General features: G+C 38.0%; 1 protein-coding gene across 2 annotated transcripts in view; it reads right to left on the bottom strand.

Moving 5' to 3' along the window:
• FAAH2 (fatty acid amide hydrolase 2) overlaps positions 1-23348 on the bottom strand; it is a 286150-nt gene that overhangs the window by 207591 nt on the left and 55211 nt on the right. Inside the window, exons 4-6 of one of the 2 annotated variants that reach the window (XM_032266098.1) lie at positions 11298-11507; positions 10172-10291; positions 1469-1604 (exon numbers count right to left, since the gene is read on the bottom strand). In XM_032266098.1, the coding sequence (XP_032121989.1) occupies positions 1469-1604; positions 10172-10291; positions 11298-11507 (466 nt within the window). The remainder of the gene's footprint in view (positions 1-1468; positions 1605-10171; positions 10292-11297; positions 11508-23348) is intronic. The other variant, XM_032266099.1, reaches the window with a different exon arrangement.

The raw sequence follows: 23348 nt of genomic DNA, 5'->3' as shown, positions 1-23348 counted from the left end.
AACAAAGAAGCCCATTCAAAAGTGGGTGAAGGATATGAACAGACACTTTACAAAAGAAGACATACATGAGACCAACAAACATATGAAAAAATGCTCATCATCACTGGTCATTAGAGAAATGCAAATCAAAACTACATTGAGATACCATCTCATGCCAGTTAGAATGGCGATCATTAAAAAGTCTGGAGACAACAGATGCTGGAGAGGATGTGGAGAAATAGGAACAGTTTTACACTGTTGGTGGGAATGTAAATTAGTTCAACCATTTTGGAAGACAGTGTGGCGATTCCTCAAGGACCTAGAAATAAAAATTACATTCGACCCAGCAATCCCATTACTGAGTATATATATCCAAAGAATTATAAATCATTCTACTATTAAGACACATGCACAAGAATGTTCATTGCAGCACAGTTTACAATAGCAAAGACCTGGAACCAACCCAAATGCCCATCGATGATAGACTGGCCAGGGAAAATGTGGTAATATACACCATGGAATATTATGCAGGCATCAAAAATGATGAGTTCGTGTCCTTTGTAGGGACATGGATGAACCTGGAAACCATCATTCTCAGCAAACTGACACAAGACCAGAAAATCAAGCACCACATGTTCTCACTCATAGGTGGATATTGAACAATGAGAACACATGGACAGAGGGAGGGGAGCATCATACACTGGGGTCTGTTCAGGGGAAATACGTCTGGGACAATGGGGGATGGGAATTTGGGGAGAGAGCATGGGGATAAATGCCAGATATAGGTGATGGGGAGGAAGGCAGCAAATTACACTTCCATGTGTGTACCTATGCAACAATCTTGCATGTTCTTCACATGTATCCCAAAACCTAAAATTCAAAAAAATAAAAAAGAGGAGAATAGAATAAATGGCTGGAGACCGAGAAAAAATTGATGCTAAGAATCTGAAGTAAGTTATATATAGATTGTATTTTTTTAATGAAATAAAGTATGGGATTATTTACTTGAGTGTAAATGAGAGGAGGAGATCACAGGTTCACTTAAAAAGAAAATAATTTAAAATCAGTGCTATAGAAAACGTTATATATAAAAAGAAAAGTTGTCTATGGAAACAGATTTTCAAGCAGCATTGCTGGTCCAGGTGAGATTTGAAACATGCATGTGTGACAGATGGCAGCAGAATCAGAAAGGCTGAGCTTAAAGTGATCTTAGTCTTTATACTCAAATTCACAAATGAGTAACATTAAGATTCCCTGTTTCCATCCCAAAACAAGATCTCTCTTTGTATTTTCCCAATAAAATATTTTTACACAGCATCTTCCCAATTTGTGAAGCATGATATCCACTTATGTAAGTATATAAAAGCTCTCTCATAAATGTCCACAGTAATATTTTGCTTTAGGACAGAAAATCTACCTCTATGACACTAATAAAGAGAGAATTAATGTCAGGATAACAGTTGAAGGAAATAAAAATAACTAAACATACCTTTTGATCCCAGGTCCTGCCATGACTTTCAACATGGGGGTCAGGTCTTCAGCATAGCGGCACATTGGACCAGTGCACTGAAACAACTCCTGGACTCCCACAGCCAAGGGAAACTGCCCTTTGTTGGGAACCACACCTGAAAGGTTAAACACTCAGGTTGCTGCTCAAAATAAGAAATAATCCCTGGATGTTCTACTTCATTATGGTGTTTAATCTATCTTAAATACTTTTTCTCCTTGTTAAAGCTTTTCCAAGTGTTCTTATTTTTCATTGCAGTAGTTTCACAATTTTACTAGCTTTTTTAAAGCAGTGAATTTTTTATACCTAATAAAGTCCAACGAAGAATTCCAAAATAAAACACGCAAAACCACCAAAGGCACTCTAATAAAAACAGGGTCCCTACTCATTAGACTATTCTCTTTTTCTGGGGATGATTCTAAGGCCCTGCAGAGCCTATATGGATAAGGACTAGTTAGAATACAGATGGAAATCTATTTCCCTAGAGGATAAAGTCAAAATTCCATTAGCTTGTATACAAAGTTCTCTGCAACCTGATGCCTAAACAGAAGCCATGACAAAATGTTTCAATTTTCCACAAATAACAGGCTATTTTGATGTGCATTTATGGCTTTGCATATGTCATTTCCACTGCCTATAATACATTTCAAGATTTAATATGCCAGACGGATAACAAGTTTTCAAGACTTAATTGAAACTATAAGACCTTTCTTGACCACCAACAATCCCTCAGCCCAATACTTTCTTAAGCTATGAGCAACTTCAGCAAAGTCTCAGGATGCCAAATCAATGTGTAAAAATCACAAGCATTCCTATATACCAATAATAGTCAGAGAGAAAAATCATGAGTGAATTCCCATTGACAATTGCTACAAAGAGAATAAAATACCTAGAGATACAACTTACAAGGGATGTGAAGGACGTCTTTACAGAGAACTACAAACAACTGCGCAATAAAGTAAGAGAGGACACAAACAAATGGAAAAGCATTCCATGTTCATGGATGGAAAGAATCAATACCATGAAAATGGCCATACTGCCCAAAGTAATTTATAGATTTAATGCTATCCCCATCAAGCTACCATTGACTTTCTTCACAGCATTAGAAAAAAAGAAAAAAACTACTGTAAATTTCATACAGAACCAAAAAAGAGCCCAAATAGCCAAGGCAATCCTAAGCAAAAAGAACAAAGCTGGAGGCATCATGCTACCTGACTGCAAACTATACTACAAGGATACAGTAACCAAAACAGCATGGTATTTGTACCACAACAGATATATAGACCAACAGAAGAGAACAGAGGCCTCAGAAATAATGCCACACGTGTACAATCATCTGATCTTTGTGAAACAAGCAATGCAGAAAGGATTCCCTATTTAATAACTGGTGTCGGGAAAACTGGCTAGCCACAGGAAGAAAACTGAAACTGAACCTCTTTTTTACACCTTGTACAAAAAGTAACTGAAGATGAATCAAAGACCTAAATGTAAGACCTAAAAAACATACAAATTCTAGAAGAAAACCTAGGCAATACTATTAGGGACATAGGCATGGGCCCAAGTGAACAGGCAACCTACAGAATGGGAGAAATTTTTTGCAGTCTATCCATCTAACAAAGGGATAATGTCCATAATCTACTAGGAACTTAAACAAATTTACAAGAAAATACAAACAACCTCATCAAAAAGTGGGTGAAGAATATGAACAGACACTTCTCAAGAAAAGACATTTATGCAGCCAACAAACACGAAAAAAAAAAAACTCATGACCACTGGTCATTAGAAAAATGCAAATCGAAATCACAATGAGATATCATCTCACACCACTTAGAATGGCAATCATTAAAAAGTCAGGAAACAACAGATGCTGGAGAGGATGTGGAGAAATAGGACTTCTTTTTCACTGTTGGTGGGAGTATAAATTAGTTCAATCATTCTGGAAGATAGTGAGGCTATTCCTCAAAGATCTAGAACTAGAAATACGATTTGACCCAGCAATCCCATTACTGGATATATACCCAAAGGATTATAAATCATTCTATTATAAAGACACATGCACATGTACGTTTATTGCAGCACAATAGCAAAGACTTGTACCCAACCCAAATACCCATGAATGATATACTGGATTAACAAGAAAAATAGAGAAAGAGCCAAAGAAGCTCAATAGGAAATGAAACAGAAGGCATTACAAGAAACACCAGAGAAATAAAAAATATCACATAAGGCTAGTATGAACACCTTTATGAGCATGAAGTAGAAAACATAGAGGAGATGAAAAAAATCCTGGAAAGATACAACCCTCCCAGCTTAAATGAGGAAGAATTTGAAACACCAAACAGACCAATAACAAGGAGAGATTGAAATGACAGTAAAATATTAACCAAAAAAAAGTGTAGTACCAGATGGATTCACAACTGAATTCTACCAGACATCAAATAATTGGTACCAATTATATTGATGCTATTCCACAAGATAAAGATGGAAACCTCTCTACATTATTCTATGAAGCCACTACCACCTAATACCAAAAGCAGAAAATAACATAACAATGATAACAAAAAAAAACCTACAAACAAATATCCCTGATGAACATGGATGAAAAAATCCACAACTAAATACTAGATAAGTGGGGCAACAGGATATCAAAAACATAACCCACCATGATCAAGTGGGTTTCATACCAGTGATGCAGAGATCATTTAACAGACACGAGTCATTAAACGTATTACACCACATAAACAGAATTAAAAACAAAGTCACATGATAATGGATACAGAAAAGCATTAGACAAAATTCAGCATCCTTTCATGATTAAAACTCAGCAAAATCGACATACAAGGGACATACCTCAGTGTAATAGAAGCCATCTATGGGAAACCCACAGCCAACATAATTCTGAACTGGAAAAAGTAGAAAGCATTTCCTCTGAAAAGTGGAGCAAGACAAGGATGTCCACTCTCACCACTTTTCTTCAGCATAGTACTGGAAGTCCTAGCCAGAGCAATCAGACAGAAGGAGGGATAAAAGGACATGCAAATTGGTAAAGAGAAAGTCAAATTGTCACTGTTTGCTGAAGATATGATTGTATACCTAGAAAACTTTAAAGACCCTTGCAAAAACCTTCTAGAACTGATAAATGAATTTAACAAAGTTTCAGGATACATAATTAATGTACACAAATCAGTAGCTCTGCTTTATACCAACAGCAACCAAGCTCAGTCAAATCAAAAACTCAATCCATTTTATAATAGCTGCAAAATAAATAAAATACTTAAGAATTAAAATATTGCTGAAAGAAATCATAGATGACACAAACAAATGGAAACACATCCCATTCTCATGGATGGGTAGAATCAATATTGTGAAAATGACAATACTGCCAAAGGCAGCCTACAAATATAATGCAGTCCCCATTAAAATACCACCATCAATCTTCACAAAACTAGAAGAAACATCCTAAAATTCATAAGAAACCAAAAAACAGTCCACATAGCCAAAACAAAGCTAAGCACAAAGAACAAACCTAGAGGCAACGCATTATCTAATTTTAAACTATAGTATATGGCCATAGTAACCAAACAACATGATACTGCTTTAAAAATGGGCACATATACCATTGGAACATAATAAAGAACCCACAAATAAACCCAAATATTTACAGCCAACTGATCTTTGACAAAGAAAAAAACAGAAAGTGTGAAAAGGAAACCTTATTCAACAAATGGTGCTGGGATAATTGGCTAGTCTCATGTAGATGATGAAACAATCCTCATCGCTCACTTTATACAAAAATCGACTCAAGGTAGATCAGAGACTTAAGTGTAAGACCTGAGACTATAAAAATTCTGGAAAATAATGTTGGAAAAACCCTTTTAGACATTGGCTTAGGCAATGACTTCACAACTAAGAACCCAAAAGCAAATGCAATAAAAACAAAAATAAATAGGTGAGACTTAATGAAACTAAAGAGCTTCTGCAGGGCAAAAACAAAAAACAAAAACAAAAAACAGTCTGTAAACAGACAACTCACGGAATGGGAGAAAATCTCCACAATCTATACATCATCAAAAGACAAATATCCAAAATCCAGAAAGAACTCTAACAAATTAGCATGAATAAAACAATCCCATCAACAAATGAGGTAAGGACATGAATAGACAATTCTCAAAAGCAGATATACAAATGACCAATGAGCATATAAAAAATGCTCAACATTACTAATAATCAGGGAAATGCAAATCAAAACTACAATGAGATATCACTTACTCCCGCAAGAAATACCATAATTTTTAAAAATCAAAAAAAAACAATAGATTTTAGTGTGGATCTAGTGAAAAGGGTACACTTCTCCACTGCTGTTGACTATGTAAACTAGTACAACCACTGTGGAAAACAGTGTGGAGATTCCTTAAAGACCTAAAAGTAGATTTACCATTTGATCCAACAATCCCACTCCTGGGTATCTACCTAGATGAAAATAAGTCATTATAAGAAAGAGATACTTGCACACATATGTTTGTAGCAGCACAATTTACAATTCCAAAAATATGGAACCAGCCCAAATGCCCACGAATCAGCAAGTGGATATACCATGATATACCATGGAATGCTATTCAGAAATAAAATATTGGCATTTGCAGCAACCCTGAGGGAATTGGAGACCATTATTGCAAGTGAAGTAACTCGAGAATGAAAAACTAAGCATCGTATATTCTCACTCATAAGTGGAAGCTAAGCTATGAGGATGCAAAAGCATAATAATAATATAATGAACTTTTGGGGCTCAAGGGAAAGATTGAGAGAAAAGAGACGGATAAAAGTCTATATATTGGGTACAGTGTATTCTGCTAGGGTGATGGGTGCACCAAAATCTCAGAAATCACCACTAAAATACTTATTGACGTAACCAAAACACCACCTGTTCCCCACAAAAACTATTGCATTACAAAATTTTAAAAAATTAAAAGTGAGTTTTTTAATAGTAAGTTTTATGGTGAATATATTTTACTACAATAAAACTAATTAATTAGTTAAAAATTATATTACTACTTTTGTTTGAGAAGAGAAATAATCATTAAATATGAAATGTCACCACTAATGAAAGAATTTTTCAAATGATCTGGAATATAAAAATAAAGATATTCAATTTTGGAACTTGGAAAAATAAAACAAGCAATAAATACATAACCCCATCAAAAAGTGTACAAGACACATGAACAGACAATTCTCAGGGGAAGATATAGAAGTATCCAACTAACATACAAAAACAATGCTAATCATCAGTGTAATTATTGGAGAAACAAAAATCAAAACTACTATGAGATACCATTTCACACCAGTCAGAATGGCTATTATTAAAAAGTTAAAAAATAACAGGTGCTGGTGAGACTGCAGAGAAAAGAGAATGCTTATACGTATTTGGTGGGAGTGTAAATTAGTTCAGCTCTTTGGAAGGCAATTTGGGAGTTTCTTAAATAACTAAAATATAGAACTACTATTCCACCTATTAATCCTATTACTGAATATATACCTAATGGAACATAAATTATTCTACCAAGAAAATACACGGATCCATATGTTCATCACAGAACTATTCACAATAAGAAAGACATAGATTCAAGTTAGGTATCCAACAACTGTGGATTGTATAAAGAAAATGTGGTATATATGCATAATGGAATATTATGCAGTCAAAAAGAACAAAATCATGACCTTTGAAGCAACATTAATGCAGTATGAGGTCATTATTCTAAGTAGATTAGAATAATGCAGAAATTTTTTTTTAAATACCTCATCTTCTTACCTATGAGTGTAAGTTAAATGTTGGGTAAACATTGGCATAATGACAGGAACAACAGACACTGGGGGTTACAAGATGAGAATAAAAGGGAAAATGTCAATGGTTGAAATCTACTTATCAGATATGACACTCACTACCTGAGTAGCAGGTTCAGTCATACCCCAAACCTCAACATCATGTAATACACCTTTAAAAAATTTCTGCACATGTACCCCGACTCTAAAATAAAAGTTGAAAGTAACCTAAAAGAAAATAAAAACAGAACTGTGATCCAACCCAATCATCTCAATACTGAGTATATATTGAAAGCAAAATGTTGTTTTACCTAAGAGACACATTCACATGTGTGTCCACTGCAATACTATTCGTAATAGGAAAGACATGGAATCAACCTAGGTAACCATCAATGGTAGATTGGATAAAGAAAATGTGGTATTTATACATCACAGAGTACTATGAAGCCATAAAGAATAACTTTATTTGCAGCAACATGGGTGGAGCTGGAGACCAATATACTAAGCAAACTAACACAGAAACAGAAAACCAAATACTGCATGCTCTCACTTGTAAGTGGGAGCTAAACATGGGGTACACATGGATATAAAGTTTAGACATGAGAGACTATAAGCTTGGGAAGGGTTTGAAGTGGGCAAGGGTCAAAAATGTACCTTTTGGGAGTTATGTTCACTATCTGGGTGACAGGTTCAGTCACATCCCAAATCTCAGCAACATGCAGTAAGACATTTGTAACAAACATGCATATGTACTCCCTCGATCTAAAATAAAAGTTGAAAATAAAACACAAAACCAACAAATTTTTGATACTTATTTGTAGATAAACATATGATGTATCCTGGAGTAATTTCCATATGCTGTTGACAAAAATGTGTATTCTGCAGCTGTTGGGTGGAATGTTCTGTAAATGTCTATTAGATCTATTTTGTCTAGAGCAGTGATCCCAGACTTTTTGGCACCAGGGAGCCATTTCATGGGAGACATCTTTTACATGCACTGTGGGGCCAGATGGTTTTGAGATAAAACTGTTCCAATTCAGATCATCGGGCATTAGCTAGAGTCTCATAAGAAGCACACAACCTAGATCCCTTGCATACTCAGTTCATAAAAGTGTTCACGCTCCTATGAGAATCTAATGCTGCTGCTGATCTGATAGGAGTCAGAACATATGTGATAATGCTTCCTCACCCACTGCTCACTTTCTGCTGTGCAGCCCAGTTTCTAAAAGGCCATGGACCAGTACTGGTTCATGGTCTGGGGTTTGGGGACCTCTGGTCTAGAATAGAGTTTATATCTGATTTTTCGTTAATTTTGTGCCTAGATAATCATTCCATTGCTGAAAGTGAATGAAGTCCCCAACTATTATTATATTGCAGATTAACTCTTAATTTGTATCTAATATTTGCTTTCTATATTTTTGTGCTCCAGTTTGGGTGCACGTATGTTAACAAGTGTTATATCCTTTTGCTGAACCAACTTCTTTGTCATTATATAAAGATCTTCTTAGTCTCTTTTTACAGTTGTTGGTCAAAAGTGCATTTTACCAAAATATAGATACTTCTTCTCACTTTTGGTTCTATTTGCATAGAATATTATTTTTGATCCCTTCATTTTCAGTCTATATGAGCTCTCATAAGAGATAGGAGTCTCTCATGGGCAGCATACGGGTGGTTTATATTTTTTTAATCTATTTATTTATTCATCCACTTTATATTTTTAAATTGTAGAATTTAATTCATTTACATTTAAGGTTATCATTGGTTGCTAAGGACTAGCTTCGGCCATTTTCTTAACTTTTTTTGTATCCTTTGTCCCTTTCTTCACCTCTCATTGTTTACATTTGTCATTTGGAGATTTTTTATAGTGGTAAACTTTATATTCCTTCCCATTTCTTATATGTTTATGTGCTATAATTTGCTTTTAGTGGCTACCATGGGGCTTACATGAAAAGCTTACACTTGATCGGTGTACCTAAATATAACGGAGAGAGTGAATCCAAGCTGGAAAACACACTCCAGGATATTATCCAGGAGAACTTCCCAAGCCTAGCAAGGCACTCCAAATTTCAAATTCAAGGAATACAGAGAACTCCACAAAGATATTCCTCAAGAAGAGCAACCCCAAAGCACATAATTGTCAGATTCACCAGGGTTGAAATGAAGGAAAAAATGCTAAGGGCAGCCAGAGAGAAAGGTCGGGTCACCCACAGAGGGAAAAGCTTACAGTTGAGGAGGGATAACATGGGGAGAAATGCCAGATATAGGTGATGGGGGGATGGAGGCAGCATACCACATTGCCATGTACATACCCATGCAACAATTCTGCATGATCTGCACATGTACCACAGAACCTAAAGTGCAATATAAAAAATGAATTTTATTGATACACGGTATGACATGATAACCTCTGGAAACATTATGCTTAGTGAAAGAAATCAGTCACAAAAAGCCACATATTGTATTATTTCATATGTATGAGATATCCAGAATAGGCAAATTCATATTTCCTACAAACAGGAAGTAGATTAGTTGTTGCTGAGAGCTGGAGAGAGGAATGAGGAACAACTGTTAATGAGTGTGAAGTTTTTGAGGGGAATGATAAAAATGATCTAAAATTAATATGGGTGATAGTTGCGAACAGGCAATATACTAAAAATCACTCAATTGTATACATTTTAAGTGGGTAAGTAGCATGGCATGTGAATTCTCAATAAAGCTGTTTAGAAATTTTGAAAAAAGAACATTGAGAAATATATAATAATCATCCTTGTAAGAAAAATAAAACCGCTAGGAACAAAATTTCTGCATTTTTCTGAATTACAGAAGTAGAAGCACCCTTCTACTTTCATAATTTTATATTAGCATTACCTGGAGAAGGCTTGTGTCCAAATATACCATTGAAGAAAGCAGGCATTCGAATGCTACCACCAATATCAGAGCCCACACCGATCACTGAGCAGGCAGCTGCCAGTGTGCAGCCCTCACCACCTACAGGAAACACAAAACACTTGCAAATAAATCATCTAATATACTATTTGCATGGAATATCTTTTTCCATCTTTTCACTTTCAAACTTGTTGTGTCTCTAGATCCAAAGTGAGTCTTTTGTTCACAGCATACATTTAGATAATAATTTTAATCTATTCTACTCATCTATATTATTTGAGAATACTAAGCCATTTACATTTTAAAGCAATTACTGATAAGTTTTACTCTGAGGATGTTTCTCACTTGGGTCTGTGTGTATGTCTGCTTTCTCTTAATTCTCATACATAGAAAAGAGCTCTTATTTTTTTTTCATCAACTTTTAAGTTTTAGGGTACAGGTGCAGGATGTGCAGGTTTGCTACATAGGCATATGTGTGCCATAGTGGTTGGCAGCACAGATCAACACATCACCTAGATATTAAGCCCAGCACCCATTAGCGATTCTTCCTGATGCTCTCCTTTCCCTGATATCCCTACTGTAAGTTCTCCTTTCCCTAACATCCCTACCATGAGGCTCACATGAAAAGCTTACAGTTATAATACAAGCAAAGGAAACTGACTTCTAAGCACCTACTTCATGTGATCAAGGTCACATAGTAAAAGAAGTGTCAAATGTCTATGTAGCTTTAGCACCCAGAAGCTTAAACATATTTTGCTAACCCACATAAGCATTCATTCAAGTTTAATAAAACCTTTGTTAATTCTAGTCTCTATACGCTCTTTTTTCTAGTCTCTATACACTTTATTATGTTTCCCATCTATGTCACTTGTGGCTTATTCTCAATTCCCTTTGCTGGCTACTTCTCCTGTATCCATCTTCAAAATATCAGAGTTGACCAAGGCTCTTACATGACCCCCATTTCTTCTCCATCAACACACACATATACCGGGACTTTGTGTCCATTCTTATAGTTTATAGATGCTATACTGTATCATGTTAATTAATACAATTCATAATTATTATTGTTAGCACAGATGTTGATGTCATACTAAAATGTCCAACTCACCAGAACTTCCACCTACAGTATGCTGTAAATCATATGGGTTGTTGGATCGGCCATAGATCTTGTTACTGGATTCATACCACATACACAACTCACTACAGTTGGTTATGCCAAGGGGAATCGCACCAGCTTCCTTCAGTAATGCTACCACAGCAGCATCTGTTTTGGAAATGGCATCACGACGGTTCATGAGTCCAGAAGAATTGGGCATTCCTAAAAGGACAGCAGAAAAGAATGTTTAAAAATTATTAAATGAAAATAACATTTTTCTCTAGATGTAACCAGAAGGAATATCTCTCAAAAAAAGTTGGGGCATTGGGAAGACTGGCACACTCCTAGAATATCTTCAGAGAGAAGGCAATGAGGGTGGATGGAGGCAATGAGGGTGGATGGATCCATTCACACAGATGCTGGGCTGAATGGGGAGGAAGTTAGGAACAATGCACAGGGCTACTGTTCACTGGGACTTGCTCCTCACTCCCAAAAACACCTGGGGAAAAGGTAAATCAAACAGTAAAGGAGCAACCCACTTTCACCATGGGCCTCTAGAATCATAGCAGGTAAAATACCCTTGACCACCATGGACACTTGGATTAGCAGGGAGAGCTGCTCAGAGACGTAGTAGGGACAGAACTCGAGCTGGAGCAGAGTCTGGAAGACTTGATGCCAGAACATCTGAATGAACACAGCGAAGGTTGCTCATGCCCCTAGGCTAGACTGGCTCCCACAGGATACTATAGGCCTAGGAGAAGTGTCAGTCCTGAACTCTGCAGGGCCGTTTTGCCCATGAGACAGGGTCGGTCCAATCTGAGCACCCCACATTCTGCTGGCTTCTCCCAGGGCCCCAGCCTGGTCACGCCTGCTTGCAGTGCAGACCCTAGGTACCTCCTGGAGATCTGCATCATAGTTCCTGTGCTGGTAGACAAGATATGACCTGCAGAGTTCTGGAACAGAGCTGCCCCAGCAGACAATCCAAGCTAGTTTATACCTTTCCACTATGGCAGCCTCCCCGTGCCACTTTGCCAACATGCACTCACCCACAATGATCTCCAACATTGCTTTACTGGTGCTAGTTTGTGTGGGTGGACCTTATCTTTCCTTCTCTACCAGCACACATAATTGTGTGAACCCTTCCATGCCACTACAATTATGTGTGCTACCCCTTCCCCCCTGCTGTGCAATCAATGTGTCGGATCATTGAATGCAGAAAGCATACCAGTGCTGCCCCCACCAGTGCCCCCTTTCTGTGCTGAAACAGCTGCCAGCAGAAACTAGGCATGGAAAAAGTGGACCAACTCACACCCCAAGCAGCCACTGCCATCTGCAGGTACATGCACAGAAGGCCTACACAAATCTGTGCCAATCAGAGCACACCACCCTCATGATAACACCACCACCAGTGTGAATGTATGCACAGTTGCTGCCAGGAAGCCCTATCCCCCTAGTCATGCTGTTAATGCAACCAATTGCTGCAAACACCTGCATGATGGCCAGCCACTGCTGTGAATGACCACAAATGACAATGCTGTCAATACTGGCAATTGCTGTGAGCGCCCACATAAAGACCAGTGCCCTGGCACCTGCTAGCACCCTGCTGCAGTTGACCAGCATAATCGCATATATACTGCAGTGGTAGTTGCAACTGGCACATAACAATAAGGGCAGATACTGCTGCCACTTACCTATGAAGTGCTTTGACTGGCACCATCCATTGAATTATTGTGACCAGTGGTCTGGCAGCACCTTGGTCTTTCTAGTAGTCCAGGATCAACACAGCCCTTCCAGAAGGTTCCTAACCTTTAGAAGCCAGGGAAGAAAGGGGGACCTGATACCAGTCCCCCAGAATTAGAGCATTGCAATCCAGGAGTACTGAGCTGAGCCTTAGCCACCTTAAATATTCCAGAAATGTAGCCAGTCAACTGAACCCACGTTATGCCACAATCAAATCACCCAAGGTTATCAAATAGAATAAAAGGGGAAAAAATTTCATCCAAAAACCAGCAACTTTAAATATTAAAGAAACAACAGTCCCACAAAAATAAGAAATAATCAGCACAAGAACTCTGACAATTCAAAAAGCCAGAATGTCTTCTTTTCTCCAAACAACCACACTACTTCTCAAGCAAGGGTTCTTAACCAGGCAGAGATGGCTGAAATTACAAAAATACAATTCAGAATATAGATAGGAAGATCACTGAAATCTAGGAAAATGTTAAAACCCAATCTAAGGAGGCTAGGGGTAACACTAAAAAGATACAGGAGCTAAAAGGCAAAATAGTCAGTATAGAAAAGAATACAACTAACTTGATAGAGCAGAAAAACACACTACAAAATGAAATCACAAGGATTAGCAACAGAACGCCCAAGCTGAGAAATACGTATTGAAGCTTGAAGAATGGCTTTCTAAAATAAAAAAAAAAATCAAACGAAAATAAAAAAGACTTTAAAAAATAAACAAAACCTCCATAAATTATGGGCTAACATCAAGGTACCAAATTTAGGACTTGTTGACATTCCGAAAAAGATAGGAAGAAAGAAGACAAATTAGAAAACATATTTAAGGATATCACCAATGAGAAGTTATCCAACCTAGCTAGAGAGGCCAATATTCAAATTCAGAAAATGCTGAGGACCCACACAAAATGCTTTGTGAGGTCATACCCACGGCACATAATTATCAGATTTTCTGCAGTTGAAATGAAAGAAAAAAGTGTTAAAGGCTAGAGAGAAAAGGCAGGTCACTGAGAAAAGACCCAACAAACTAACAACAGACCTCTCAGCACAAATCCTACATGCCAGAAGAGATTAGGAACCTATATCTAACAATCCTTGAAAACGAAAATGTGTAACACAGAAAATAAGCAGAGGTTGCAATTATACTTTAAGTTCTGAGATACACATACAGAAGGTCAACGTTTGTTACATAGGTATGCATGAGCCATGGCGGTTTGCTGCACACATCAACCCATCATCTATATTAGGTATTTCTCCTAATGCTATTCCTTCCCTTGCTCCCCGACCCCCAACAGGCCCTGGTGTGTGATGTCCCCCCGCCATGTAAATGTGTTCTCATTGCTCAACTTCGACTTAGGAGTGAGAACATGTGGTGTTTCTTTACCTGTCCTTGTGTTAGTTTGCTGAGAATGATGGCTTCCAGCTTCACCCATGTCCATGTGAAGGACATGAACTAATTTTTTGTGGCTGCGTAATATTCAATGGTGTATATGTGCCACATTTTCTTTATTCAGTCTATCGATGATAGACATTTGGGTTGGTTCCAAGTCTTTGCTATTGTGAACAGTGCTGCAATAAACATATGTGTGCATGTGTCTTTACAGTGAATGGTTTATAATCCTTTGGGCATATACCCAGTGGTGGGATTGCTGTGTCAAATTGTATTGTGGTTATAGATCCTTGAGGAATCGACACACTGACTTTCACAATAGATGAACTAAGTTACACTCCCACCAGCTGTGTATAACCGTTCATATTTCTCAACATCCTCTCCAGCCTCTGTTGTTTCCTGACATTTTAATGATTGCCATTATAACTGGCATGAGCTGATATCTCACTGTGGATTTGATTTGCATTTCTCTAATAATCACGTGATGATGAGCTTTTTTCATATGCCTGCTGTCCACATAAATATCTTCTTTTGAGAAATGTCTGTTCATATCCTTCACCCACTTTGTGATAGAATTGTTTTTTTCATATAAATATTTAAAGTTCTTTATAGATTCTGCACATTAGCCTTTTGTCAGATGGACAGATTGCAAAAATTTTCTCCCATTCAGTAGCTTGCCTGTACACTCTGATGATGGTTTCTTTTGATGCACAGAACCTCCTTATATTAATTAGATTCAATTTGTCAATTTTGGCTTTTGTTGCCATTGCTTTTGGTGTTTTAGTCATGAAGTCTTTCCCCATGCCTATGTCCTAAATGATATTGCCTAGGTTTTCTTCCAGGGATTTTATGGCCTTGGGTCTTACATTTAAATATTTAATCCATCTTGAGTTAATTTTTTTATGAGGTATAAGGAAAAGGTCCAGTTTTAGTTTTCTGCATATGGCTAGCCAGTTTTCTCAAAACCGTTTATTAAACAAGGAATATTTTCCTCATGGCTTGTTTTTGTCAGATTTGTCAAAAATCATATGGTTGCAGATGTGGGACATTCTTTCTTAGGCCTCTGTTCTGTTCCATTGGTCTGTATCTCTGTTTTGGTACCAGTGCCATGCTGTTTTGGTTACTGTAACCTTGTAGTATAGTTTGAAATTAAATAGCATGATGCATCCAGCATTGTTCTTTTTACTTAGGATTGTCTAGGCTTTTCGGAATCTTTTCTGGTGCATATGAAATTTAAAGTAGTTTTTTTTTTCTAATTCTGTGAAGAAAGTCAATGGTAACTTGATGGGGATTGCATTGAATCTATAAATTATTTTGGGCAGTCTGACCATTTTCACAATATCTATTCTTCCTATCCATAAGCATGGAATGTTTTTCCATTTTGTTGTTTCCTCTTTTACTTTTTTGAGCAGTGGTTTGTAATTCTGCTTGAAGACGTCCTTCACATCCCTTGTTAGTTGTGTTACTAGGTATTTTATTCTCTTTGTAGCAGTTGTGAATGGGAGTTTGTTCATGATTTGGCTCTCTGTTGATTATTGGTGTACAGAAATGCTTGTGATTTTTGCACATTGATTTTCTATCCTAAAGCATTGCTGAAGTTGCTTATCAGCTTAAGGATAACTTGAGCTGAGATAATGGGGTTTTTTAAATACACAATCATGTCACCTGCAAACAGACAATTTGACTTCCTCTTTTCCAATGTGAATACCCTTTATTTGTTTCTCTTGCCTGATTGCCCCGGCCAGATGTTTCAATAATATGTTGAGTAGAAGTGGTGAGAGAGGGCATTCTTGTCTTGTGCCAGTTTTCAAAGGAATATTTAAAGATTTTTCCCATTCAGAATGATATTGGCTATGGGTTTGCATAAATAGCTCTTATTATTTTGAGTTACATTTCATCAATACTTAGTCTATAGAGAGTTTTTAGCATGAAACTGTGTTGGATATTATCGAAGGACTTTTCTCCATCTATTAAGATAAACATGTGGTTCTTGTCATTGGTTCTGTTTATGTGATGGTTTAGGTTTACTGATTTGCATATATTGAACCAGTCGTGCATGCCAGGGATGAAGCTGATTTGATTATGCAGAATAAGCTTTTTGATGTGCTGCTGAACTCAGTTTGCCAGTGTTCAACTGAAGATTTTCACATCAATGTTCATCAAGGATATTGACCTAAAATGTGCCTTTGTGTGTGTGTCTCTGCCAGATTTGGTATCTGGATAATGCTAGCATCATAAATTGAGTAAGAGTAGACTCCGTTTTCTTCTATTGTCTGGAATAGTTGTAGAAGGAATGGTACCAGCTCCTTTTTGTACTTCTGGTAGAATTCAGCTCTGAATCCGTCTGGTCTTGGGCTTAATTTGGTTGGCAGGCTATTAATTACTTTCTCAATTTCAGAAATTGTTTGATCTATTCAAAGATTAGACTTCTTCCTGGTTTAGTCTTGGAAGAGTGTATGTAACCAGGAATTTATTCATTTCTTCTAGATTCTCCTGTTTATTTGCATAGAGGTGTTTATAGTATTATCTGATAGTAGATTGTATTTCTGTGGGATCAATGCTGATATCCTCTTTAAATTTATTTTTCTGGCTACTTGACTATTATCTCCTTTCTTCGTTATTAGTCTGGCTAGAGATCTATTTATTTTGTTAATCTTTTCATGAAACCACCTCCTAGATATATTGATTTTTTATATACTTCAAATTACGAGGTACACGGGTAGGCTGTGCAGGATTGATACATAGATATACACAAGACACGGTGGTTTCCTGCATCATCTCCCTGTCATCTACATTAGGCATTTCTCCTAATGTTATCCCTCCCCAAATCCCTCACTCCCTGCTATCCCTACCCTAGCTCCCTAACACTCCAACAGACCCCAGAGTGCGATACTCCCCTCCTTCCTTCCATGTGTTCTCATTGTTAAAAACCACCTATGAGTGACAACATGTGATGTTTTGTTATCTGTTCTTGTGTCAGTTTGCTGAGAATGATGGTTTCCACATCCATCGATGTACCTACAAAGGACACAAAATCCTCAATTTTTATGGCTGCATAGTATTCCATGGTGCGTATGTGACACATTTCCTTTGTCTAATCTATCATCACTGGGCATTAGGGTCGGTTCCAGGTCTTTGCTATTGTAAACAGTGTCACAATGAACATACATGTGCATGTTTCTTAATAACAGAATGATTTATAATCCTTTGGGTATATACTCAGTAACGGGATTGCTGGGTCAAATGGAATTTCTATTTCTAGGACCTTGAGTAATTGCCACACTGTCTTCCATATGGTTGAAATAATTTACACTCCCATCAACAGTGTAAAAGTGTTCCTATATCTCCACATCCTCTCCAGCATCTGTTGTCTCCAGATTTTTGAATGATCACCATTCTAACTGGCGTGAGGTGGTATCACAATGAGGTTTTGATTTGAATTTCTCTAATGACCAGTGATGATAAGCATTTTTTCATATGTTTGTTGGCCTCATATATTTCTTCTTTTGAAAGTGTATGTTCAAATCCCTTGCCCACTTTTGGATGGGTTTGTTTATTTTTTCCTTATAAATCTGTTTTAGTTCTTTGTAGATTCTGGATATTAGCCCTGTATCAGATGGGTAGATTGCAAAATGTTTTTCCGATTCAGTTGGTTGCTGCTTCACTCTAATGATTGTTTCTTTTGCTATGCAGAAGCTCTGGAGTTTAATTAGGTCCCATTTGTCTATTTTGGCTTTTGTTGCCAAAGCTTTTGGTGTTTTAGTTATGAAGTACTCGTCTATGCCTATGTATTGAATGGTTTTGCTTAGGTTATATTCTAGGGTTTTTATGGTGATGTGTCTTATGTTTAAGTCTTTAATCCATCTGGAGTTAATTTTAGTTTAAGGTGTCAGAAGAATACAGTTTCTGCTTTCTGCAAACCGAGAGCCAGTTTTGCCAACACCATTTCTTAAACAGGGAATCCTTTCCCCATTGTTTATTTTTGTCTGGTTTGTCAAAGATCAAATGGTTGTAGATGTGTGGCATTGCCTCTAAGGCCTCTTTTCTGCTCCATCGGTCTATATCTCTGTTTTGGTTCCAGTACCATGCTGTTTTGATTACTGTAGCCTTGCAGTATAGTTTGAAAACAGGTAGTGTGACGCCTTTAGCTTTGTTATTTTTGCTTAGAATTGACTTGGCTATGCGGGCTCTCTTTTGGTTCCATATGAAGACTAAGCTGTTTTTTTCCAGTTCTATGAAGAAAGTCATTGGTAGCTCGATGGGGATAGTGTTGAATCTCTAAATTACTTTGGGCAGTATGGCCATTTTCACGATATTGATTCTTCCTAATCATGAGAATGGAATGTTTCTCCATCTGTTTGTATCCTCTCTTAATTCATTGAAAAGTGGTTTGTAGTTCTCCTTGAAGAGGTCATTTACATTATTTGTTAGTTGTATTCCTAGATATTTTATTCTCTTTGCAGCAATTGTGCATGGCAGTTCGTTCTTGATTTGGCTCTCATTAAGTCTGTTATTGGTATATAGAAAAGCTTGTGATTTTTGGACATTTATGTTGTATCCTGAGACTTTGCTGAAGTTGCTTATCAGTTTCAGGAGATTTTGGGCTGAGATGATGGGGTCTTCTAAATATACAATCATGTCATCTGCAGATAGAGACAACTTGATTTCCTACTGTCCTAATTGAATACAATTTATTTCCTTTTCTTGCCTGATTGCTCTTGTTAGAACTTCCAATACTATATTGAATAGGAGTGGGGAGAGAAGCCATCCTTGTCTAGTGCCAGTTTTCAATGGGAATGCTTCAAGTTTTTGCCCATTCATTATGATGTTGGCTGTGTGTCTGTAATAAATAGCTTTTATTATTTTGAGATACGTTCTGTCAATACCTAGTTTATTCTGAGTTTTTAGCATAAAGGGCTGTTGAATTTTGTCAAAGGCCTTCTCTGCATCAATTGAGATAATCATGTGGTTTTTGTCTTTGGTTCTGTTTATGTGATGGATTATGTTTATAGACTTCCATATATTGGAACAGCCTTGCATCCCCAGGATGAAGCCTACTTTATCATGATGGATAAGCTTTTTGATGCACTGCTGCAATCGGCTTGCTAGTATTTTATTGAAGATTTTTGCATCTATGTTAATCATGGATATCGGTGTGAAGTTTTCTTTTCTTGTTTAGTCTCTGCCAGGTTTTGGTATCAGGTCTCATAAAATGATATGGGATTGAGGGATCCAAGATGGCCGATTAGAAGCAGCTCAGTATTGCAGCTCCTAGTAAAAGCACATAGGGTGAGGGGACACCACATTTCCAGATGGATTTTTATCACTCACAGACCAGGAGACTCCCAGTTGGAGGAGCCCCATGGGTCACCAGCGTGGCTGGTTTGGCCAGTGCCACTGTTTTAGCCAGTGGGGCTGTTTTGCTGGCACCCAGGTGTGGTGGTTCTCTGTACAAAATACACGGATCTGGGCACCATTATAGCTCGTGATTGGAGCTCTGGGAAGGCAGAGTCACCCATTCATCTGATTAAAAATGGGACTGAAACAGGGAGCCAGGCCAGGAGATTCCTGGGCAAAATAATGCCACAAATCTCAGTGCTGCTGTTTCAGCCAGTGCAGTGGGTCACTGCACGGGAAATCACACAGACCCTGACGCCTTTTCAACAGGCAACTGGAACACCTGGAAAAGAGTCGACCGTTCACCTGAAAGAAAGGCTCTGAGGCAGGGAGCCAGGTGATCAGGCTCGGCTAGTACCACCCCCACAAAAAAACAGCAATTGGATACACTCTGGGCTGAGAGTTTCACAGCAAGCACAGCTGAACCCGGGAAGGTCCAGCTCTGTGGAGGAGGGGCATCTGCCATTAACGAGGCACTTCACAACTGTGGAGGTAATGCGCCATAGCTGAGGCAGTCCGCCATTGCCGAGGCAACCCGCCATTACAGAGAGAGTCCACCATTACAGGTGGGCCACCATTACTGAGGCAGTTCTAACTACACCTGTATAAACAGGACTACTGGGAAGTTCATAGGGCAGTTGGGCAGAGCCCACAGCAGCTCAGAAAAAAACTCTGCAGGCAGACAGTGACTAAGCTGCATCCTTGCTGGGCAGGGCAGCTCTGAAAAAAAGGCACAGCACAATGGAAACTCATAAATAAAGCCCTAAGTCCCCAGGACAGAGCATCTGGGGAAAGAAAGGGAGGGTTGTGAGTTCTGCTGCAGCAGACTTAAACATACCTGCCCAGCAGCTCTAAAAGAACAATGGAGCTCACAGCTCCCTGACCCCTGTATATCCAAAGAGTCACTTCATAAAAAGGAGCTCAAACTGAAATTTGGTGGGTATCCTTCTGGGACAAGAATACCAGAAGAAGAAACTGACAGCAACCCTTACTGTTCTGTAGCTGCTGCAGGTGATCCCCAGGCAAGCAGGGCCTGGAGTGGACTTCAGAAGTCCTACAGCAGAGGAGCCTGACTGGTAGAAGGAAAACTAAGAAACAGAAAGAAATAACTTTATCATCAACAAACTGGGCGTCCACTCAGAGACCTAATCTGAAAGTCAACAACTTCAAAGACGACAGGTGGATAAATAGACAAAGATGGGAAGAAACCAGCACAAAAATGATTAAAATAGCTGAAGCCAGAATGCCTGTCCTCCTACAAGGGATCACAACTCCTCGCCAGCAAGGGAACAAGACTGGATGGAGAATGAGTATGATGTATTGACAGAATCAGGCTTCAGAAGGGGAGTAATAAAGAAACTTCTGTGAGCTAAAAGAACATTCTCTAGCCCAATGCAAAGAAACTAAGAACCTGGAGAAAAGGTCTGACGAAATGCTAATGAGAATAGACAACTTAGAGAGGAATATAAGTGAATTGATGGAGCTGAAAAACACAACACGGAAACTTTGTGAAGCTTACACAAGCTTCCACAGCCAAACTGATCAAGCAGAAGAAAGGATATCACAGGTCGAGGATCAACTCAATGAAATAAAACAAGAAGGCAAGATTAGAGAAAAAAAGGGTAAAAAGGAATGAACAAAGTCTCCAAGAAATATGGTACTATCTGAAAAGACCTAATCTACATTTGATATTTGTACCTGAATGTGACAGAGAGAATGAAACCAATCTGGAAAATACTCTTCAGGATGCTATCCAGGAAAACTTCCCTAACCTAGCAAGGCAGGCCAATCTTCAAGTCCTGGAAATACAGAGAACACCACAAAGATATTCCTCAAGAATAGCAACCCCAAGACACATAATCATCAGATTCGCCAGGGTTGAAATGAAGGAGAAAATGCTAAGGGCAGCCAGAGAGAAAAGGTTGGGTTACCCAAAAAGGGAAGCCCATCAGACTCACAGCAGATCTCCCCGCAGAAGCCCTAAAAGCCAGAAGAGAGTGGGGGCCAATATTCAACATGCCTAAAGAAAAGAACTTTCAACCTAGAATTTCATATGCAGCCAAACTAAGCTTCATAAGTGAAGGGAAAATAAAATCGTTTGCAAACAAGCAAAAATACATACCAAAGGGTAAAGAGCATCAACACAATGAAGACACTACATTGAGTAATGGGCAAAACAGCCAGCTAGTGTCAATATGGCAGTATCAAATCCACACATAACAATATTAAATGTAAATGGGCTACACGCCCCAATCGAAAGTCACATACTGGCAAATTGGGTAAAAAGCCAAAATCCATTGGTGTGTTGTATCCAGGAAACTCATCTCACATGCAAGAATACACAAGGGCTCAAAATAAAGGCATAGAGGAAGATTTACCAAGCAAATGGAGAGCAAAAAAAAAGCAAGACTTGAAATTCTCTTCTCTGACAAAAGAGACTTCAAACCAACAAAAATCGAAAGAGACAAAGAAGGACATTATATAAAGGTAAAAGGACCAATGCAACAAGAAGAGCTAATGATTTTAATATATACACAACCAATAAAGGTTTATGTACCAATAAACCAGATACATAAGGCAAGTTCTTAATGACTTACAAAGAGACTTATACTCCCACGCAATAATAGCAGGACACTTTAACACCCCATTGTCAACATTAGACAGATCAACGAGACAGAAAACTAACAAGGATATCAAGGACTTGAACTCAGACCTGGAACAAGCAAACCTAATAGACATTTACAGAACTCTCCACCCCAAATCCACAGAATATACCTTCTTCTCAGGACCACATCAAACCTACTCTAAAACTGACCACATCATTGAAAATAAATCACTCCTCAGTAAATACAAAAGAATGGAAATCATAAAAAACAGTCTCTCAGACCACAGTGCAATCAACTTAGAACTCAGAATTCAGAAACTAACTCAGAACTGCACAGCTTCATGGAAACTGAACAACTGGCTCTTGTATGTTCACGGGGTAAACAATGAAATGAAGCCAGAAATAAAGATGTTCTTTGAAACAAACGAGAACGAAGATACAACTTACCAGAATATCTAGGACACATTTAAAGCAGTTTCTAGAGAAAAATATATAGCAATAAGTGCCCACATGAGAAGCAATGAGAGATCTAAAATTGACACCCTATCATCAGAATTGAAAGAGTGAGAGGAGCAAGGTCAAAAAAACACAAAACCTAGCAGAACACAAGAAATAACTAAGATCAGAGCAGAAATGAAGGAGATAGAGAAACCAAAAACCCATCAAAAAAAAAAAATCCAGGAGCTCGTTTTTCGAAAAGATCAACAAAATGGATCACTAGCCAGATTGATAGAAGATCAAAAATTGACACCATTTCGTCAAAACTGAAAGAGCTAGAGGAGCAAGATTAAAAAAACTCAAAGTCTGGCAGAAGACAAGAAATAGCTAAGATCAGAGCAGAACTGAAGGAGATAGAGACACAAAAAACCCTTCAAAAAATCAATAAATCCAGGAGCTGGTTTTTTGAAAAGATCAACAAAATAGACAG

This window comes from Sapajus apella, unplaced genomic scaffold, assembly GCF_009761245.1.
Source record: "Sapajus apella isolate SASKATOON/1434 unplaced genomic scaffold, GSC_monkey_1.0 scaffold154, whole genome shotgun sequence".
Classification (NCBI taxonomy): Eukaryota; Metazoa; Chordata; class Mammalia; order Primates; family Cebidae; genus Sapajus; species Sapajus apella.
This window is presented reverse-complemented; position numbering and strand designations above follow the sequence as displayed.